At 42.8% G+C, this 19,892-nt stretch overlaps 1 protein-coding gene across 3 annotated transcripts in view; it reads left to right on the top strand.

The window, feature by feature from the left end:
• Positions 1-3,594: 3,594 nt before the first annotated feature.
• The window catches only part of ALDH1L2 (aldehyde dehydrogenase 1 family member L2), a 68,217-nt gene continuing 51,919 nt past the window's right edge, over positions 3,595-19,892 (top strand). The window contains exons 1-2 of one of the 3 annotated variants that reach the window (XM_073323901.1): positions 3,595-4,072; positions 14,564-14,705. In XM_073323901.1, coding sequence (XP_073180002.1) covers positions 4,022-4,072; positions 14,564-14,705 — 193 coding nt within the window. In that variant the 5' untranslated portion in view covers positions 3,595-4,021. The remainder of the gene's footprint in view (positions 4,073-14,563; positions 14,706-19,892) is intronic. The other 2 variants (XM_073323883.1, XM_073323891.1) reach the window with 2 other exon arrangements.

Raw genomic sequence — 19,892 nt, 5'->3', positions numbered from 1 at the left:
AGGTAACTAGGGGAGAAAGGGGGCTTACAATTAAGCCCTAAGGATTTTTGCCATGGACGCTAAAGAGGGAGTCAATGTTTTTTTCAGAGTAGTAGCCATGTTAGTCTGTATCAGCAAAAAGAACGAGGAGTACTAATGGCACCTTAGAGACTAACAAGTTTATTTGAGCATAAGCTTTTGTGGCTGGTTTTAGCCCATGAAAGCTTATGCTCAAATAAATTTGTTAGTCTCTAAGGTGCCACTACTACTCCTCGTTCTTTTTAATGTTTTTTTCCTATCTGGTAAGGAGTGGGCAGGTGCATATACTTTACCGGTGCCTTGCCTACCATCCTTTTTCCAATGAGCTCTGTTCTGGTTACAAGCTCATTGAGGAAGCTTGTCTTGCTTTCCTTGAAATGGTTCCTAAGTATGAGTCCATGTTATGATGGCATAGCCAACTTCTCCATTTTCTTCCCTCCCTCCTCTCCTATGTGTTTGACCTTCTCAGGACAGTATTACAGACTGGAGCAGGATGTGCCTCTGTCTTCCTCATCTCCTTCTAGGGATGGGACTCTTATGTCTACAGTGCAATTAAAAACCCAGGGCTAGCTACTACCAGCTGACTGGGGCTCTGGCGAAGGGGCTATTTAATTGTGGGGTAGATGTTTGGTCTCAGGCTGCAGCCTTGGCTCTAGGACCCTGCAAGGTGCCCTAATCCTGATACAATTTTGAAACAGTGTTTCAAAATTACCAATGTCCTGCCTACTCCCTAAGGAGGTCCCCCTCACATCCTCTCCCCGTGGAACTCTAAAACAGCCTCCTCCTTCAAAAAGGAATTCCAGTGGGTAGAGAAAACTGAGGGGACCCAGGATGGAAGAGGGCTCAAATGAATTAGATGTTTCAGAGGGGGAGGTTTCAGCACAGCATAACTGCTGGTTGGGGAGACCTATTTCTCTTTGCCTTGCTACATTTTTCTCCAAAAAACATGTTTTTGTTATTAGGGTATGACAATGAAAGAGCAGCAGAGAAGAGAAATAGAAAGAGGAGATAGAACACATAGACTGCTTGCGGTGGGGTAGAGTTTTATTTCAGGTAGGTTTCAATGAGGGGGCCTGTCTTTTACCTGTGTAATTAAATAAAAGGATGTATGAAGCCCCTCCCCTCTAGATAGGTTTCTATCTGCATTGCAGCTACTACACTCAATACCTCAAATAAAAACAAAAGGGATTTGGAATAAGAAAGGTTGACGAGCGAGGTGGTTAGATAAAGTTTGCCAAAAAAAATTGTGAAATTTTTTTTCTGGTTTTCATCAAATTGTCATTTTTTACAAAAGTTTCCAACTAGAGCTGGTTATTAACATTTTTCCATTCTTGCTCTACACTGTGGTCAGGAATAAAACTCCTGCCAACAGTACTACCAACCCCAAGCATTCAGAAATCAGGGGTCAGGCCCTGAAATCATGAGACTGGTGTTTAAAAATAACTACTGTGGGGGCATTTTTGTTTGCTGGTTTTTTGAGCCTGGAAGATTCATATTTTCAAGCTCTTCTCCACAGCCCTGAGGACTATAAACTTCCCTTTTGAAACTAAAGATGAAATATTCATGTAATCAGAAGACTGCTGGGGCTTTAAAAGAGAAACCAACGCCAACAAAACGAAGATTACATTATTACCAGACTCCCAGTAAAATCACAGGCAGTGGGCAACGTGGATTTTCAGGAAGCTACTGTTGGCTGCACCACTGGCACCAGCATCCATCTTTGACACATTTTAAAACAAACGAATGCTGGCAACCTTACTGGCTCGGTAGAGAGGATAAGGACTGTGTGTGGACCCTCAAGGCTTGAGATTGAAGTATGGGAACTACAGCTGGTACCGAATGCAGCAGCGTGTGGCCTCAGCAACCTGGGTTACAGTGAGTGCATAAAACCTGTGTCCTTCACTCAGGCTAATGGCTCCTCAAATGACATCCCATCAAATTCACTCCTCTGGGCCCTCGTCTTCAGGATTCTTAGTGAGCCGAACCAGGGAAACTTACAAGCTCATTTCATACTCCAGGATCGGGCTCGCCTACCCCAGTGCTGGGCACGGTGTAGGACCTCGACTAGAGCAGGACCAGCACTACCCTCTCCTCTAGCAAATGCACCCTGCAGGGCAGGGAGCAGGCACGCTGCTGGAGCAGACCTGCAGTACCTGTTCTGTGGAGAAGAAGCAGTTTCCCACGGAGCTATTCTCCTTTTGTGCAAGCAAAGCAACCAAATGCCTGCCCCCCCCCGCAAGCTCTGCTATGCCTGAGCCGCTCCTGTCTGCTGCACTGGCACCAGCTAGAACAGGAGGACTTGTGGCACCTTAGAGACTAACACATTTATTAGAGCATAAGCTTTTGTGGGCTACAGCTCACTTCATTGGATGCATAGAATGGAACATACAGTAAGATATATATATATATATACACATACATATACATACAGATAAGTTGGAAGTTACTATACAAACTGTGAGAGGCTAATTAGTTAAGATGCACTATTATCAGCAGGAGGAAAAAAAAACTTTTGTAGTGGCCATCTTGATTTTCACTGTAAGCAGTGTCAGGATGAGCTCCACCCTGACATCTGGTGGTGAGGTGTGGCAAGTTGTGGAAAAGAACTTCAGGGGCCGATCTCAGTTGCATAGGCACACCCACCACGCCTAGAATGAGACCATAGCTGCCCAAATGGTCACTTTGGCTGCTGTGGGATCCCCAGTGTCTCTGTTATTGGGGCAGGAAGAATAAATTATTATTACCCTGATTATGGGAACTGTACTTGGCCTTTTGTTATGATGGAGGGACTCAGCATCAACTAAGTAGCACTCGCTAGGCAAGGGTCATGGGTTCCAAAACTGTGAATGGAGAGAGGCTGGGGACAAGTATTAATATTTGGTGGCATGGGCCCCTTGGTGAGGGCCTTACATGCTAATGGCACTTCCTCCTCTCTCCACTGTGGAATATCAGAGCTAATTTTGATGCCATTAGGAGTCTAGTTACAGGCTGCTGAGCTCACTTTGTGCTGACAGTGCACCGGCACTGAGATTCCCGTGCTATAAACTGAATTCACCAAAGAGCTGAACTGACTAAGAGCTGAAATCACTGAGCGTTGTGTTAAGTAGGGGGGAGCCTTGTTGCTGCCAACTCTGACGGGCAGAAGGGTTACATCACTACAGAAGTTTTTTTCTCTTGCTGATAATAGCTCATCTTAACTAATTGGCTGCTCACTGTATGAAGAAAAGGACGGCTGCTACTCTGAAACAGTTTGTATGGTAACTTCCAACTTATCTGCATGTGTATATACAGCTATAGCTTACTATACCTTCCAGTCTATGCATCCGATGAAGTGGCCTGTAGCCCACGAAAGCTCCTGCTCTAATAAATTGGTCAGTCTCTCAGGTGCCACAAGTCCTCCTGTTCTTTTTTGCGAATACCGACTAACAGGGCTGCTCCTCTGAAACCTGGCACCAGCCAGGGAGAAGTAAAAACCCCTCCTCTTGGACTAGGGAAATAGCTCCCGCCTCCCAGCCTGATCTCCCCAGAGCGCAAGTTGGGACTTTGCTCTTGCTTGAACTCCCCACTCAGTTCGGCTCTTTCCACCCCGGGCGGCTTTGTATTCCCAGCGCAAAGAAGGACACAACCCGCTTTCCCGCGCACGCCGGGGCAGGTGCAGTAGGAGAGGAGGCGTCCTCCGCGCCCAGTCAGCTGGCAGCGAACCGGGCGGGAGCCTGCGCCGCAGCCCGGCCTCACCCCGGGCAGGCAGCGTGGAGGAGCGCGCGCGCGCAGGCGGCCGCTGGCGAAGCTGCTGCTGCTGCCGCCCTGTGTGCGCGCCTGCCTGGCTCGCGGCCACCAGCACCCAGCTCGGGTTGCGTCAGACAAACCTCCCCGCTTGGGCCGCCTCCTCCTCTGCCTCAGCTGGGACCCCGGGAGCGGGGCACAGGTGTTGCCTTCGCCCTCGCGCTGCTGCAGCAGCAAAGCCTCGGACCTCTGAGCCGCTGGCACCACAGAGCCTGCAAAAATGCTGTGGAAAGCCCATCAGCTTTTGAGGAAATTCTCCACCACGGCCACAGTGAGTGTGTGAGGATGGGTTCCCCTCAGGAACGAGCTTTGCAGGAGGCCGTAGCTCAGGAATGAGCAATGGGGTTGTCAGGGGGTCAGGGCAGGCTCAGTGGGACTTGGCAAATATGTTGCTTTTGATTGCAAAACGATGAGCATATTTGTTTTCCATATTTGTCTGAGGAGCCGCAATAGCCCAGGAATGGGGGGCGGGAGCGGAGGACAAGTCAGCGGTGCTTGGATAATACCCCTGCAAGGAAAGGATAAAAATAGGTCGAGATTTTCTCACATGAATTTTGGCACTGAACAGTCAGAGGTCCCTTCAGGGGATATTTGACTTGTTTACCAAAATAGGAGCATCTTGCTTTGCCTGACTATGGTGGATCTCGGTATATTCTCTGATACCATGCTGTGTATCGCAGGAGTCTGGGAGAGAAAATCGATGATGCTTTTGTAACATCTTTGCTTTGCAAGAATATGAACTGGCAGTCATGTTCTCATGGGAATCTGGGCAGGGGAAGGTCAGCGGTGCTCTGAGACTGTAATTGCTGCGAAAGAAGCTAAAGATCTAGCCAGGCCTGTTCCCACTACTGTAGTCAAACTGGGAACAGGCATGGCTATTTCTTATTGAGAAGTAAACCTTCAGCTCCTGCTCCAAATGCTGGCCTTGGAGGCGTGTCGGTTTGTGAACATCAGTTCTTACACTCTGGCTGTAAAGAATTAATGCAAGACGGATATTTGTCTGTCTGGTGTTAGATTAAACTGCATAGCTCTGCAGGGAGACTGATAACGATTCATGCTGCTCTTTATGGCCGGGTAAATACATGCCCCTTAAAATATGATGTAAAGTAGACAAGATGCTTCGGGCACTCTGGTTAAGATTCATGGATGCGGCGGAATGCAGTTTGGGAATGGTTTTTCATCCCTGAAGACTGCTCTGCGTTTCATATCTGACAGCATGGCCAAGGGTGAGGATGACTGTTTGCCTGGGGAATCTGCTTTGAAGGGTTTTTACAGTAAGAGACTTTAGCCAAGCTCTTTGGAATTGCATCAGCAATGTGAATGGATGACTGACACGTTGCATACAGAGATATGGATGGGGAGAGGCAGTGCTATTGGTTTTCATTCAGAGGAGCAAGGCTTTCGTGCATGAGTCCTGACACTATGTAGAATTAAAGTTACCATGTTAATGTCTCCTTTGAGAAGCATTTTACATTGTTTTTAAAGAGACATAGCATTAAAAAATTTCTCTTATCAATAACAGTGTCTCTAAATTCTTGCAGAGAATGAATATAATAATGTAACCAGAATGGGAGCTATTGAAAATTAATCTGTAGGGAAATTGAACTGAAAGCATTACCAGTGAAACTTGTTAGAGATGCACACACCATTAGCAATTCCAGAAGTATTTGTTATTTATAACAATGAAATGAATTCCCTTTGCAACGCTAACTTTTCTCTTCACAAGGAGAAACTGTAGCATGAACACATTTTCCCTTTTTAGTGATTTGCTTTTGTTGAGACTTGTAAGACTATTAATATATGCAGTGCTTGTGTATTCTTTTATGTTGCAGGAGGTGAATGAGAGAAGAAGAAGAATCAGAATGGAGTAAATGTTGAGTGTCATGTAAACAGCCATTAAAATAAACTCTAGTAATTTTATTTTAGGCAAATTAATACCATAAAAGCAATGGATATTGTGGCCAATATTTCCAAAATGCACCTAAAAAATTAGACAGCTACATCTATATTTAGGCATCTAAATAAAAGAGGACTGATTTTCAGAAATGTTAAACATTGTGACAGAATACCTTGTTTGCCTTAGTAGGTTCAGTCCTTTTTAGCCTTGGAGACTCAGGTGTGGGGCAAGGCAAATCCTTATAGGTGGCACAGGGTCCTGCTTCTCCTCTGCTCAGTCAGTCCCTTGTGCTTGCAAAAAGAAAAAGGAGTACTTGTGGTACCTTAGAGACTAACAAATTTATTTGAGCATAAGCTTTCGTGAGCTACAGCTCACTTCATCATATGCATCCGATGAAGTGAGCTGTAGCTCACGAAAGCTTATGCTCAAATAAATTTGTTAGTCTCCAAGGTGCCACAAGTACTCCTTTTCTTTTTGCGGATACAGACTAACATGACTGCTACTCTGGTGCCTTGTGCTTATTTTCCTTTCCTTCCCTTCTGGGGAGTGAGTGCAGCCTCCCTACTGGGAAGGTCTGGTGTCTTGCTGCAAACAGCCTACTGGTAGCTTCCCAGCTCTCCTCACTCTCTAGCTCCTACCACCCAGGGGAGGGTTTAAAAAGGTCCCAAGTAGTTGGAGTCAGCTGAACCTAATTGGTTCCCTACAGCCCCTTTTCCAGCTGAACATTGTGGTTCTCTCTCCTCAGTGGATAGGGAGGGGCCTTTTAATCCCCTGGGATTAATTACTACCCCCCTTTTGTAGCTGTTTGTCCTGGGTTTACCACCGCATCCACAACTTCCTCTGAAGCCAGTGGAATCTGTGGATGCTCAACAGATCTCTTAAAAGGAGGCCACTTTTATTTAGATGTCCAACTGTGGATTTGGGTGCCTATCTTTGTACATCACCTGTACAAACTAGTTTTCAGGTTATATGCCCTATACCGATCTTGTTCTCTGCAGCTATCTAGGGAGCATCGTATCCAAGTAAAATGAGAGTGATTTTTGAGATCTTCCCATGAGTATTTTGATCCTTGTTATAATACAAGCAAAATAATACCATAAGGAAGAAAAAAAGAAAGCAAAACCAAGTTCAACAAATGAAAATTAAATAAGAATGCTCAGACACTTTCCGGATCCCTGATCCTCTGCTTACACAACTTTGTAATACCATGGATATTCTCCAAGTTAACAAAATTCTTCTAGAGTTCCCATGCAGGAAAAATAAAAGGGCCTCTATACCTTGTAAAATTGAGCCATCTCTCTGTCATCAGTTTGAGCTCCACTATTTTCCAGGCCTGTTCGGATAACTCCAAAAAAGAAGAAGGGAAGAAGTCTCCACCAATAATAAATAATCACTAACCTTCCCATGAGAAGCAGTGCATCTGATAATTTTGTGTGCTCATTGTCAGCAAGGTGGTTACAAGGGAAGCTCAACATTGCCTCCATAGTATCAATACATATGTCCAAAGCAATCACAAGTCCATTATCAGTAATGTATATGAGGATTGCTCTTATTAATATATCACCATATGCCACCTGCATGATTTGATGGCATTTAGTGAGCTCCTGTTTGGGAACTAGACTATGGGATCTATCCTTTTTAGCAGTCCATCCCGGAGGTGGCGTTTCAGTGAAGAAGTAACTACCAGGCTGTCCTACATTCCCCCATAATTTTACAGAATTTGCACTTTTATGCAGTTCTACCATGTCTCTGTATCATTTTGTTGCAAGGAATTTCCACTCTCAAAAGACTATCAAGTTGTGTAAACAGTTTTGGAATCATAGAATATCAGGGTTGGAAGGGACCTCAGGAGGTCATCTAGTCCAACCCCCTGCTCAAAGCAGGACCAATCCCCAATTAAATCATCCCAGCCAGGGCTTTGTCAAGCCTGACCTTAAAAACTTCTAAGGAAGGAGATTCTACCACCTCCCTAGGTAACGCATTCCAGTGTTTCACCACCCTCCCAGTGAAAAAGTTTTTCCTAATATCCAACCTAAACCTCCCCCACTGCAACTTGAGACCATTACTCCTTGTCCTGTCATCTTCTACCACTGAGAATAGTCTGGAACCATCCTCTTTGGAACCACCTCTCAGGTAGTTGAAAACAGCTATCAAATCCCCCCTCATTCTTCTCTTCTGCAGACTAAACAATCCCAGTTCCCTCAGCCTCTCCTCATAAGTCATGTGTTCCAGACTCCTAATCATTTTTGTTGCCCTTCGCTGGACTCTCTCCAATTTATCCACTATCCTTCTTGTAGTGTGGGGCCCAAAACTGGACACAGTACTCCAGCTGAGGCCTCACCAATGTTGAATAGAAGGGAACGATCACGTCCGTCGATCTGCTGGCTATGCCCCTACTTATACATCCCAAAATGCCATTGGCCTTCTTGGCAACAAGGGCACACTGTTGACTCATATCCAGCTTCTCGTCCACTGTCACCCCTAGGTCCTTTTCCGCAGAACTGCTGCCTGGCCATTCGGTCCCTAGTCTGTAGCGGTGCATGGGATTCTTCCGTCCTAAGTGCAGGACCCTGCACTTATCCTTGTTGAACCTCATCAGATTTCTTTTGGCCCAATCCTCCAATTTGTCTATGTCCCTCTGAATCCTATCCCTACCTGCCACCGTATCTACCACTCCTCCTAGTTTAGTATCATCCGCAAATTTGCTGAGAGTGCAATCCACACCATCCTCCAGATCATTTATGAAGATATTGAACAAAACTGGCCCCAGGACCGACCCTTGGGGCACTCCACTTGATACCGGCTGCCAACTAGACATGGAGCTATTGATCATTCCCTGTTGAGCCTGACAATCTAGCCAACTTTCTACCCACCTTATAGTGCATTCATCCAGCCCATACTTCTTTAACTTGCTGACAAGAATACTGTGGGAGACCATGTCAAAAGCTTTGCTAAAGTCAAGAAACAGTACATCCACTGCTTTCCCTTCATCCACAGAACCAGTAATCTCATCACAGAAGGCGATTAGATTAGTCAGGCATGACCTTCACTTGGTGAATCCATGCTGACTGTTCCTGATCACTTTCCTCTCGTGTAAGTGCTTCAGGATAGATTCCTTGAGGACCCGCTCCATGATTTTTCTGGGGACTGAGGTGAGGCTGACTGGCCTATAATTCCCAGGATCCTCCTTCTTCCCTTTTTTAAAGATTGGCACTACATTAGCCTTTTTCCAGTCATCTGGGACTTCCCTCATTCGCCATGAGTTTTCAAAGATAATGGCCAATGGCTCTGCAATCACAGCCGCCAATTCCTTTAGCACTCTCGGCTGCAACGCATCCGGCCCCATGGACTTGTGCACGTCCAGCTTTTCTAAATAGTCCCTAACCACCTCTTTCTACACAGAGGGCTGGCCACCTACTCCCCATGCTGTGTTGCCCAGCGCAGCAGTCTGGGAGCTGACCTTGTTCGTGAAGACAGAGGCAAAAAAAGCATTGAGTACATTAGCTTTTTCCACATCCTCTGTCACTAGGTTGCCTCCCTCATTCAGTAAGGGGCCAACACTTTCCTTGGCTTTCTTCTTGTTGCCAACATACCTGAAGAAACCCTTCTTGTTACTCTTAACATCTCTTGCTAGCTGCAGCTCCAGGTGTGATTTGGCCCTCCTGATTTCATTCCTACATGCCCGAGCAATATTTTTATACTCTTCCCTGGTCATTTATCCAATCTTCCACTACTTGTAAGCTTCTTTTTTATGTTTAAGATCCGCAAGGATTTCACCGTTAAGCCAAGCTGGTCGCCTGCCATATTTACTATTCTTTCGACACATCGGGATGGTTTGTCCCTGTAACCTCAATAGGGATTCCTTGAAATACAGCCAGCTCTCCTGGACTCTTTTCCCCCTCATGTTATTCCCCCAGGGGATCCTACCCATCAGTTCCCTGAGGGAGTCGAAGTCTGCTTTTCTGAAGTCCAGGGTACGTATTCTGCTGCTTACCTTTCTTCCCTGTGTCAGGATCCTGAACTCGACCAATTCATGGTCACTGCCTCCCAGGTTCCCATCCACTTTTGCTTCCGCTACTAATTCTTCCCGGTTTGCAAGCAGCAGGTCAAGAAAAGCTCCCCCCTAGTTGGCTCCTCCAGCACTTGCACCAGGAAATTGTCCCCTACATTTTCCAAAAACTTCCTGGAATGTCTATGCACCGCTGTAGTGCTCTCCCAGCAGATATCAGGATGATTAAAGTCTCCCATGAGAACCAGGGCGTGCGATCTAGTAGCTTCTACGAGTTGCCGGAAGAAAGCCTCATCCCCCTGGTCCGGTGGTCTATAGCAGACTCCCACCACAACATCACTCTTGTTGCTCACACTTCTAAACTTAATCCAGAGACACTCAGGTTTTTCTGCAGTTTCATACAGGAGCTCTGAGCAGTCATACTGCTCCCTTACATACAGTGCTACTCCCCCACCTTTTCTGCCCTGTCTGTCCTTCCTGAACAGTTTATAACCATCCATGACAGTACTCCAGTCATGTGAGTTATCCCACTAAGTCTCTGTTATTCCAATCACGTCATAATTCCTTGACATCACCAGGACCTCCAGTTCTCCCTGCTTGTTTCCAAGGCTTTGTGCATTTGTATATAGGCACTTGAGATAACCTGCTGATCGCTCCTCATTCTCAGTATGAGGTAGGAGCCCTCCCCTCACAGATGTTCCTGCCTGTGCTTCCTCCCAGTGTCCCGCTTGCCCACTTACCTCAGGGCTTTGGTCTCCTTCCCCCGGTGAAACTAGTTTAAAGCCTAAAGATCTTGGAAGAAGATCTTCCAATTCTAGAGCAAGACACAGGTTTGCAGTAAGATCCTCAGCTGTGCCACTTAATTGATACTTTTAAATAGGACAAAAGGAAGCAACCAGAAGTAAAGAAAGGGATTTGTGGCCTGATCCTGCAATCCCCTTCTTGTATGGGACTCCACTGAACACAATAGGAGTTCTATGCATGGAGGACTTGTGATTTGGCTCCTACTTTCTACTAGCTACAAATATATGTGACAATACAATACAGGATTGCATTATCCATACTGAATGTTAATGGAAAGTATGTTTGTGCCAATTCAAGGGAGAAATTATTCAAGAATAGCTGGTCATAGAGAAGTTGTATGTCCCTCATGCTGGGAAAATCATTTTCAGTCAATCAACTTGCTACGTATGCGATATGATGTAGTTGGCTTGTTGTCAGGTTAATCTTCTTGTTCAACAGAATGCAGGAACGTAACTGTGTCTGTGTGTACGATGCATGCGTGTGTGAACAGTCTGTGTTCTTATTTTACTAGTTCTACCACTTTATATTTATTCTCTGCTCCTTTAAAGATTGCGTCCTCTGTTTATCCCTAACCACTTCCTGGCTCAGAACTCTGCTAAACATAGAGAAATCTGTGCTCAGTAACAATTTTGGGCCAGATCCTCAGCTAGCATGAGCTGACATAATGTGGCTCCATTGACTGAAGTGGAGCTACACATTGATTTACAGCAGCTCGTGATCTGGAATTGTAATTTGTGTGCAGCTCCATGTAACATAAGAATCAGATTTATGTATATATACATTATTAGTGAGTAGAGATATAAGTTTATGATTATAGAATATATATTGTTAAAAACTTGACCTGTGGAAACAAAACTGCTCTTCTGAATTAATATTTTGAGATGAGTGTGGTATTTCTAAAATATTTTTCAAGCCCCGTTTACTTAGACTTTGATCATACTTACTGACTTAAAATTGCTGGTGCAGTTTTTCTTGTGTGAGTTTTCAAGAATGCAAAACAATGTGAATTTCCAAGCATAAAGGGCAGTCATACAGGCAATTAGGCAATTCTGGAAGTTAGCCAGCCCAGCTGCAGTTTGCTCTCTGAATCCAGAGTTTTTGTAGTCTCAGACTCCTAAATGCAGAAGCTGGCAAATGTAAAAACTTGGACACAGAAAAATACATGCAGAGTTTTAGCTTCTGTTAAGGTCTCTTCAGAAATTTGGCCTTTCAGGTATGCCTCTCATACTTCCCTAAAATCTTACTTTTTGTTTTCAGGAAAGGAAGAGTTTAACTCTTCTGATGGTACTTAATTGGTCATGATTTGTGGATGATAATGATCTTTGTGGACTTTTTGTTACCTTCATTTGCTGGTAGTTCTTATTTAGTGGGGAATAAACTGAAAAAGAAAAATACAAGTCTAAAAGACCACTACTTCTGTGCACTTGAGGTGCTATTGAGTGACAGTTAACAAGAGAACAAATGTAGAACAAGTAACTTGCATCAGGAGGACTTTCTCTAATGTTTTTTCCATCACATCTACGGTGCTGCCATTGTCAATTAACATTACATAGAAATCAGTGGATTTCATACTGTACCGGATACTTTCAGTAGCACAGCAGGTGAACACTTCTTGAACTTGCCTGGAGAATTCATAAACGTTTAAATGGTTAGAAAAAGCCAATCTGAGATTTTTATGACTGAGACTGTGCTTCTGAAAAGCGGAAGCTGAGGTGATGAAGCACTGGTAGGAAGACTTATCTGTGTCCATTTTGCATTGTCAGGATATAAAAATTTCAAGGGATAATGTGTGCATGTTGTAATTTAAAACAAGAAAGCCTTGTCTACACTAAGACAAGTTAATGTCTGTCTAAGACAAGATAGTGTTGCCTATTATAGCTGTTAGCACCAATAGTACAACTGTACTGGAGGTAGCAACCGTGTACACACCCACGTAGACAAGACTCACATTTTTACTACTCCCATCCACACTGGCAACTTAGCACTGCTGCAGCTGCACCAGTGCTGTCTGATACTATAATACAGGGGGATTTTTATTTACTGTTGCGACCTATGAGACAAATTTTACCCTTGGCCAAACTCATTTCCTGTTGTTTTCACTGCAAGTTGCATGCACACATCCAAGAGAATATTATGGCCCGAAATAGTGCTACAGTAATTTTCCTAATTCATGAACATTTCCTGTATTCATGAACATCCTACCAATTTTTAAGACCTCTTTCTGGAGCTAACTGTGTAGCTGAAATACGATTTAAAATAGATCATTTCATGTCATTTGCAAAAAGTACTGCAACTGGCTCTTCATCACAAAATGGTTTGTTGGTTTATTTCAAAGTATTATATCTTTTTTGGTACCTGAATGTTTGCTAATGCATACAGGATTTGTAAGACATTCATATGGGCTGTTCAAATCCTCTGGGACCTCAGGTGGCCCTACTGGTTGTGGTACCCTTGTGTCCCAGCTTCCCTAATGAAGAGGCAGCATCCCCTGGTAGGAGAGAAGCTAGAACCTAGAGATGTTCCTTCAGGGAAAGAAGCAGGAGTTGCACCTGACTTTCAAATGGCACATATAAAGAGAGCAGAGTCCTAAAAATACTCCTGCTGCAGCTGCTAGGACAAAACTATTTCCCACTCTCTGAAGGATTGCGACAAACATGTACTTTCGTTTGCTTGTTTTTAGGGCTGTCAAGATTTAAAAAAATAATTGTGATTAATCACACTGTTAATAATAGAATGTCAATTTAAATTTATTATAAATATTTTGAATGTTTTCTATCAGTTTTCAAATACTGATTTCAATTACAATACAGAATACGAAGTGTACAGTGCTCACTTCATATTATTAGCTTTGATTACAAACATTTGCACTGTAAAAAGATAAACAAAAGAAATACTGCTTTTCAGTTCACCTCATACAAGTACTGTAGTGCAATTTCTTTATTGTGAAAAGTTTCAGAGTAACAGCCGTGTTAATCTGTATTCACAAAAAGAAAAGGAGTACTTGTGGCACCTTAGAGACTAACCAATTTATTTGAGCATAAGCTTTCGTGAGCTACAGCTCACTTAATCGGATGAAGTGAGCTGCAGCTCACGAAAGCTTATGCTCAAATAAATTGGTTAGTCTCTAAGATGCCACAAGTACTCCTTTTCTTTTATCATGAAAGTGCAACTTACAAATGTAGAATTATTATTTTTTACATAACTGCGCTCAAAAACAAATCGGTATAAAACTTTAGAACGTATAAGTCGAAGCATGAAGGGGCATACGAATGTTTAGCATATATGGCGTGTAAATACCTTGCAGCACTGGCTACAACAGTGCTATGTGAACACCTGTTCTCACTTTCAGATCACATTGTAAATAAGAGGCAGGCAGCAATGTAAATGTAAACAAACTTGTTTGTCTTATCGATTGGCTGAACAAGAAGTAGGAGTTGAGTGGACAGTACTACAAAAATCTCCTGTTATGTGAGGGAAGAACTTTGGAACTGGGCTCAGCCACAGATGCCTTGAGTGCCTTGAACTAATGTGACATTGAACATAGTGTCAAGTCTATTGACATTTGTCATTCTTAGAAAACATTTTAATTTTCCTGCAAGAATAATAGATGAAAAAATTAGAAGTTAAAGGGCATATTCTAGAAACTTGTGGCAGGAATGGCTAGATTTTGCTAAGAGTCTGTTTCAAATATAAGATTTCATGGTTTGTCGATCATAGGTAGGAATAATGACTGCAGATTTTGTTACGCCTTTTTGTAACAAGCAGTGCATGTACATGCAGAGACTTCTGCTGATGAAATAATAAAGGAGGCAGTAACAATACCAAGTGATATTTGTATGCAAAGAAGTATGGTCTTACTAAATTGTAGATTATATGAACAAGGTGGAAAAATGGATCATTTATTTTATTCCATTATATTGTTGGGACAGAAAGACACTATTGCTTTAAAAATCAAAACTAACATTGGCTAAGAAAGAGTAAGACAGAATTACATGTAGCAACATATCTCTTCTGCATCCTAAAATGTAGTTTGCTTTAACTCTTGTTGACAGGCTTATCAACGTAAGCTAAAGCTAGCCCTGATAGGTCAGAGTATTTTTGGTCAAGAAGTCTATAGACACCTGCAGAAAGAGGGCCATAAAGTCGTGGGAGTGTTCACCATTCCAGACGTGAATGGGAAAGCTGACCCTTTGGGTAAGTATAATCAATCACAGCGTAAGTATTATCATCGGGCGTAAGCACAGTTAAGTTGCTTGTCCATGAGAGGGCATTGTCTTTATGGCAGTCATTTGTACGTATAGCCAGATATATAAATCTTTGCCATGTTTTTTGGCATAATAAAATAATTAACCTGGTATGCTTATATCAGTGTTCAGTTAAATTCTGTCTAGAGTTAATTGTCATGGGCTATCCCGCCACCTTACAATCTGCCCCATTTAAAGAGCATCTCATAGTTGCATTGCCCCAGGAACAGCTTGAGAAGCAGTGTGTGATTCAGAGCATCCTGCTCTGGGGAGGAACTAAATTGCTGGGGTGCCAGGCCTATATTTACCCCAGAATGTCATCTGGTTTGCTGGCATAGCTGTGTTGTCTGGCACATTGAGAAGGCATGGAGCCAAGACTCTGCCTGTTCTTGGCCCCCGATCTCTCCTGACTACCTGTATGGTCTGGAGATGAAATAGCAGCTCTAGAAATCCTGCTTCCCGTTGTGCACTGCAGCTTATGGCACAAGCAGACCATTCAAGAGAGTAAAGGGACAATTTATCTCCCCTTACTCCATTGCATAGGCATATAGGTATGTTCTAGTTCTTTAGAAGTAATAGTTGCTGACTGATCATATTTAGTAGTGTACTTGTGCACTATAATTCTGGGACTGAGTCTGGAGTAACAAAGGAGTTGCTTTGAAATGGCTGTCTTAATTATAACTTTATTTTTCTCCAGGGTGCCACAACAGTTAGTTAATAAGATTAACAATTACAACCACCAAAACAGGATTAACCTTGGTGGCTAATCAGAATTTTAAATTACATTTAATAAACTGTTTCCAGTCACTCAGTATTCCCTGACATGTTGTTACAGGAATTTTATTAAGGAAAAGTCAACCATAAATATTGCTTATTCAGGCAGTAACCATTCCCAAACTTGGGTATTGCTTTTCAAGTTTATTAAATTCTATAGTCTGTCTCATTTAAAATAAAATTACAAAGCTTTTCACAGGTAGGAAGAATTAGGTGAGTTCTACTAGCTTAATAACAGATAATTCAGTTAGCTATGGGAAGGTACTATAGAGAATTGTTGCAATACTATGCAACCTAAGCAGTACTCCCTTGGGCAAAACTTTCATTGATGTCAATCAGTTATTTATTTTGGCTTGGCCATAAAATTGGTTTATTGTACACTAGGTGATGAAAAATTGGTTTGGCTGATAGTTTGCTGCATTTTACACTCAGATGATTAAAAAATAGTTTCAATTTTAAAGTGGAATTTGATGATGATATAGTATGGCCAGTCAGCTGAGATTTCATTTCTAAAAGCAGAGGCAATACATGTGCAAGGACTATAGTTCAAAGAAGTTTGTAAGGATTTACATCACACGTGCATGATACTTCCAATATGCAGTGTGAAATACATGCCTAAATATCTTCTGAAGGCTACTTTAATATCATCAAGATTTATTGGGTAAAACTCCACTTTTTATTTATAAAATGAAGAGATTTATAGACCTAAATTAAATGAGATGGATTCTCTGGTCCACTAAGGCCACATTGTGCTTCATCTCCTGTCTCTCAGGTTTTTTTAAATGCAAATGTGTCAAGGTGTAGTGCGGGCTCAGAAGGGTTCCTCTCGCAAGCCTTAATGGCCTGTACGCTCTATTACAATAGATTCTACAACATAGTGGACCACATGTCCTACCCTAATTGGTGGGGTATTGGGTAAGTCGTGCAATGGGATTTATCTACTGTATAATAAATTCTGTTGCCCCCATTTAATGTATTTATTTCTTCTCTCCTTTGAAGTTATTCATGAATATGGTTTTCTTCTTCATTTGTAACTATAGAGATGGAAGATTACACAGTGGGCCTCAGAAAATATATTTTAGGGGAGTTGTCTGTGATCATTTGAACCAGATAGCAAGATACCACTGACTGCAATGAATCTTAGGTAGTTGTATTGAAAGTCTTGTACAGCACTGCTGAAGTGGAAAATTAAGTTCTGTGAAACCAAACTTATTCCAGATAGATAAGATTATTAGACAAGACATGAAATGTCACGGTTAGTTAATAATATTCATCATTCCATTCTGGTTTTATAGGTGCTTAATACATAGACCATAAAAATGAATTTAATGATGGATGCAGCATGAGCTGCATTGCTGAGAGATCAGAACATAGCTTCTTGTTTATTCTTTGTCCTTACATTTCTGTTCTTAACTGAATACACACACAGAAGTGGTACTGTCGTCAGTTAACTGCATACACATATCTTCAGAAGAACTCTCACCCTTGTTTCCAGAGAGGCTTGCTGCCACTTGAGTCAAAGAGGAAACTCTGTTAGTTGTTTGCTGTTGTAGCAATAGTGCGCATAGCCTTTTTCCAGGCCAGCCATTGGTGGGCAAAACAGTGATGAATCGATGAACAGGTGGGTAGATCTAATTCTGTACAATGCAGGACAGCAGTGTGCAAACATAAGCATGCATGTTCACACACTAGAGAAACGGAGCACATTGTAACGCCAAAAGGATTGGTTTTTTTCCCCCAGGTCTACGAGGCAGACTAAAAATTGGGGTAGGGGTGGTGAATACCATTCTGCTCCTTATGTAAAGGATTTTCTTTTCCCTTCTCTGTGTCTTTAGGACTGTCATCATCTCATTAGTCATAAGGCCATAGTGATTTTTTTCCTTTGGAGTTCTATAAGAATTATCTACCTTAGGGATCGGCAACCTTTGGCACACGGCCCACCAGCGTAAGCCCCTGGTGGGCCAGGCCGGTTTGTTTACCTGCCGTGTCCGCAGGTTCTGCCGTTTGCGGCTCCCACTGGCCACGGTTCGGCGCTCCAGGCCAATTGGGGCTGCAGGAAGTGGTGGCAACCACACTGTCTTCCCGCAGCCCCCATTGGCCTGGAGCGGTGAACCACGGCCAGTGGGAGCTGCGATCGGCCGAAGCTGCAGACCAAGCAGGTAAACAAACCAGCTCGGCCCGCCAGGGGGTTTACCCTGGTGGGCCGCATGCCAAGGGTTGCCAATCCCTGATCTATCCTCACAGGACCTTCTTACCGTGCACATAAAATTCACCTGGACTGAGATTTCCTTGCTAGAGGAAAAGACTAGGATATGCAGAATCTTGTGCCCCCCGCACACACACACTATGCTAAAATAACATTATTAAGTTTGCACAGTCATTTACTCAAAAGTTAGGAAATGCAGAATGAGAATGGCCTGTGCAATCTTAATTTGGCCCCATTGTGTGTATGCATTATGATACAGTCTTTAATTACATGATTCCATGTTATTTTTTCCTTCTCCATTCAGTGCACAGACTGGACAGTGCTAATTTATTGAGCAGCTATTCAATATTTTATTTTCTCCTTGTTGTTCAGTGTGTGGCCTCAGGCCTTATTTACCAAACATTATTCAAACTCTGTTATGAAGACAGAATTATTAATTTCCGCATGGGTTCTTCTATGGCACGCATCACTATCATATCTGAGTGCTTCACAAAGGGTACTGTCTTTTTTCATAACACCCCTGTGAGATGAGGGAGCATCATTATCCCCATTTTGCAGATAGGGAACTAAAACACAGACAATAAAGTCAAAAGTATCCACTAATTTTGGGTATCCAATCTGACACACATAGGACCTGATTTTTCAGAGTACTTAGCATTATATAGTCCGTAATATGTTCAAAACACAGCTCCCATTTGGGAAACTGCTGATTTATTTTTATTGAAAAAATGTGACTCGGTTTCCCTTCTCACCTTGTATTGTTACCTGCTGGTGTGAAGGGTTTAATTTCTTTCTTAAAATTAGGAAAGCAGTGCAGTAAGAGAAGTCCTATAAGCATGAATGAACTATCAGGAACTGTCAACCTGTGAAATGAGCTGTAGAAGCATGGAATATTCAAAGATCACTTTATCAGCTTTATAAATGTCATATGTAGCTTTATGGGCTAGTAATAGTGTTCTAGCCCAGTGAGGGAGTTGCAGGGTCTTGCAGGAATTAAAATCACCAGGGCAGGGGGGTAGGTAACAAGTCTGAAGAAGTCTCATTCTTGGAGAAAATCGCGTATTCTAGTTTGTCCTAGTTCCAGAGACTTCCTGACAAAGAACTGAAAATGATATAAAATGACCAACTTGACATGGGAAGGGGCCTCTCTCATCCAATCCAAGAACTGGCATGAGACTGTGACCAATGGAACCAGGTCCTGCGAGTGGACCTGAAGTTTTAAAACATGCCAGGTCTCCATGTGGAAGAGGGGTAACACCTAGTTAGTTTGATATTCACACAATCTGTTTATTGTTTTTAAGGTATGTTTTCTCTTCAGTGCTTTTGTTCTGAATAAATAATACTTTCCTTTATGAAGGCTGGCTGGTCCTTGCTTAACTCTGTCATTGCTTCTGAGAGAACAGGACTGAAGGTGCTGAACTAAAGTCAGACCTGATCAGATATTCACAGGGAATTGCAGGAAGAATTGAAGCCTAAATCCCTGGTCTAGAGGGAGAGAGTTGTGGGCCTCTGCCCTAAGAGAGGTGATGGTTAGAGGCTTGAGGTCTAAGTTGGGTGCCCTCAAGGAGCCCAGCACAGGGTCAGGGGTGCTGTTACTTTGGGAACTGTGACACCACTAACTATAGTTACAGCTGTGAGTGCTTGGCACTTCTGAAACTCAGATTGTGAAATCTTTTTATTTACTTATTACCATTGTTGTTGGTTTTGTATTATTTTCTCTGGAATCTGGACCTCAACTATACTTTGACTAAGAAATCTAGACCTTGACAAAAAATAATTTATTAACCCTGGTTTAACTATTATGCCAACCTTCTCCCTTGATGGCCTCCTACGTGATGATACTTGCTCCTTTGTTTGTGAAACAGTTGTCCCTCTTACTATGCTCTTTCTCCCTGAAATTTTAGCCTTTCCACATGCTATTTCTCTTACTGGAGTATGAGATTCACTATGTAATACTAAAAGGAACTTGGCACCCTGGAGACTGTTTAGTTTGTCACAGCCAAGGTCTCATAGCTCACCTTCCTTTCTGTATGTTAAGTTGTGATTGTTTTGTAGAAAGAAGGGGGGTTAGGCTTGAGTTTGAGTTCAAACCCTGGGTTTGCATTGCAATATAGATGTACCTACTGAAACTCCCTCTTGACCCAGGTTCAGCTCCAC

The sequence above is a fragment of the Lepidochelys kempii genome, chromosome 1 (assembly GCF_965140265.1).
Source record: "Lepidochelys kempii isolate rLepKem1 chromosome 1, rLepKem1.hap2, whole genome shotgun sequence".
NCBI lineage: Eukaryota > Metazoa > Chordata > Testudines > Cheloniidae > Lepidochelys > Lepidochelys kempii.
The sequence above is the reverse complement of the archived record's forward strand: the minus strand, read 5'-3'. Positions and strand labels throughout refer to the sequence as shown.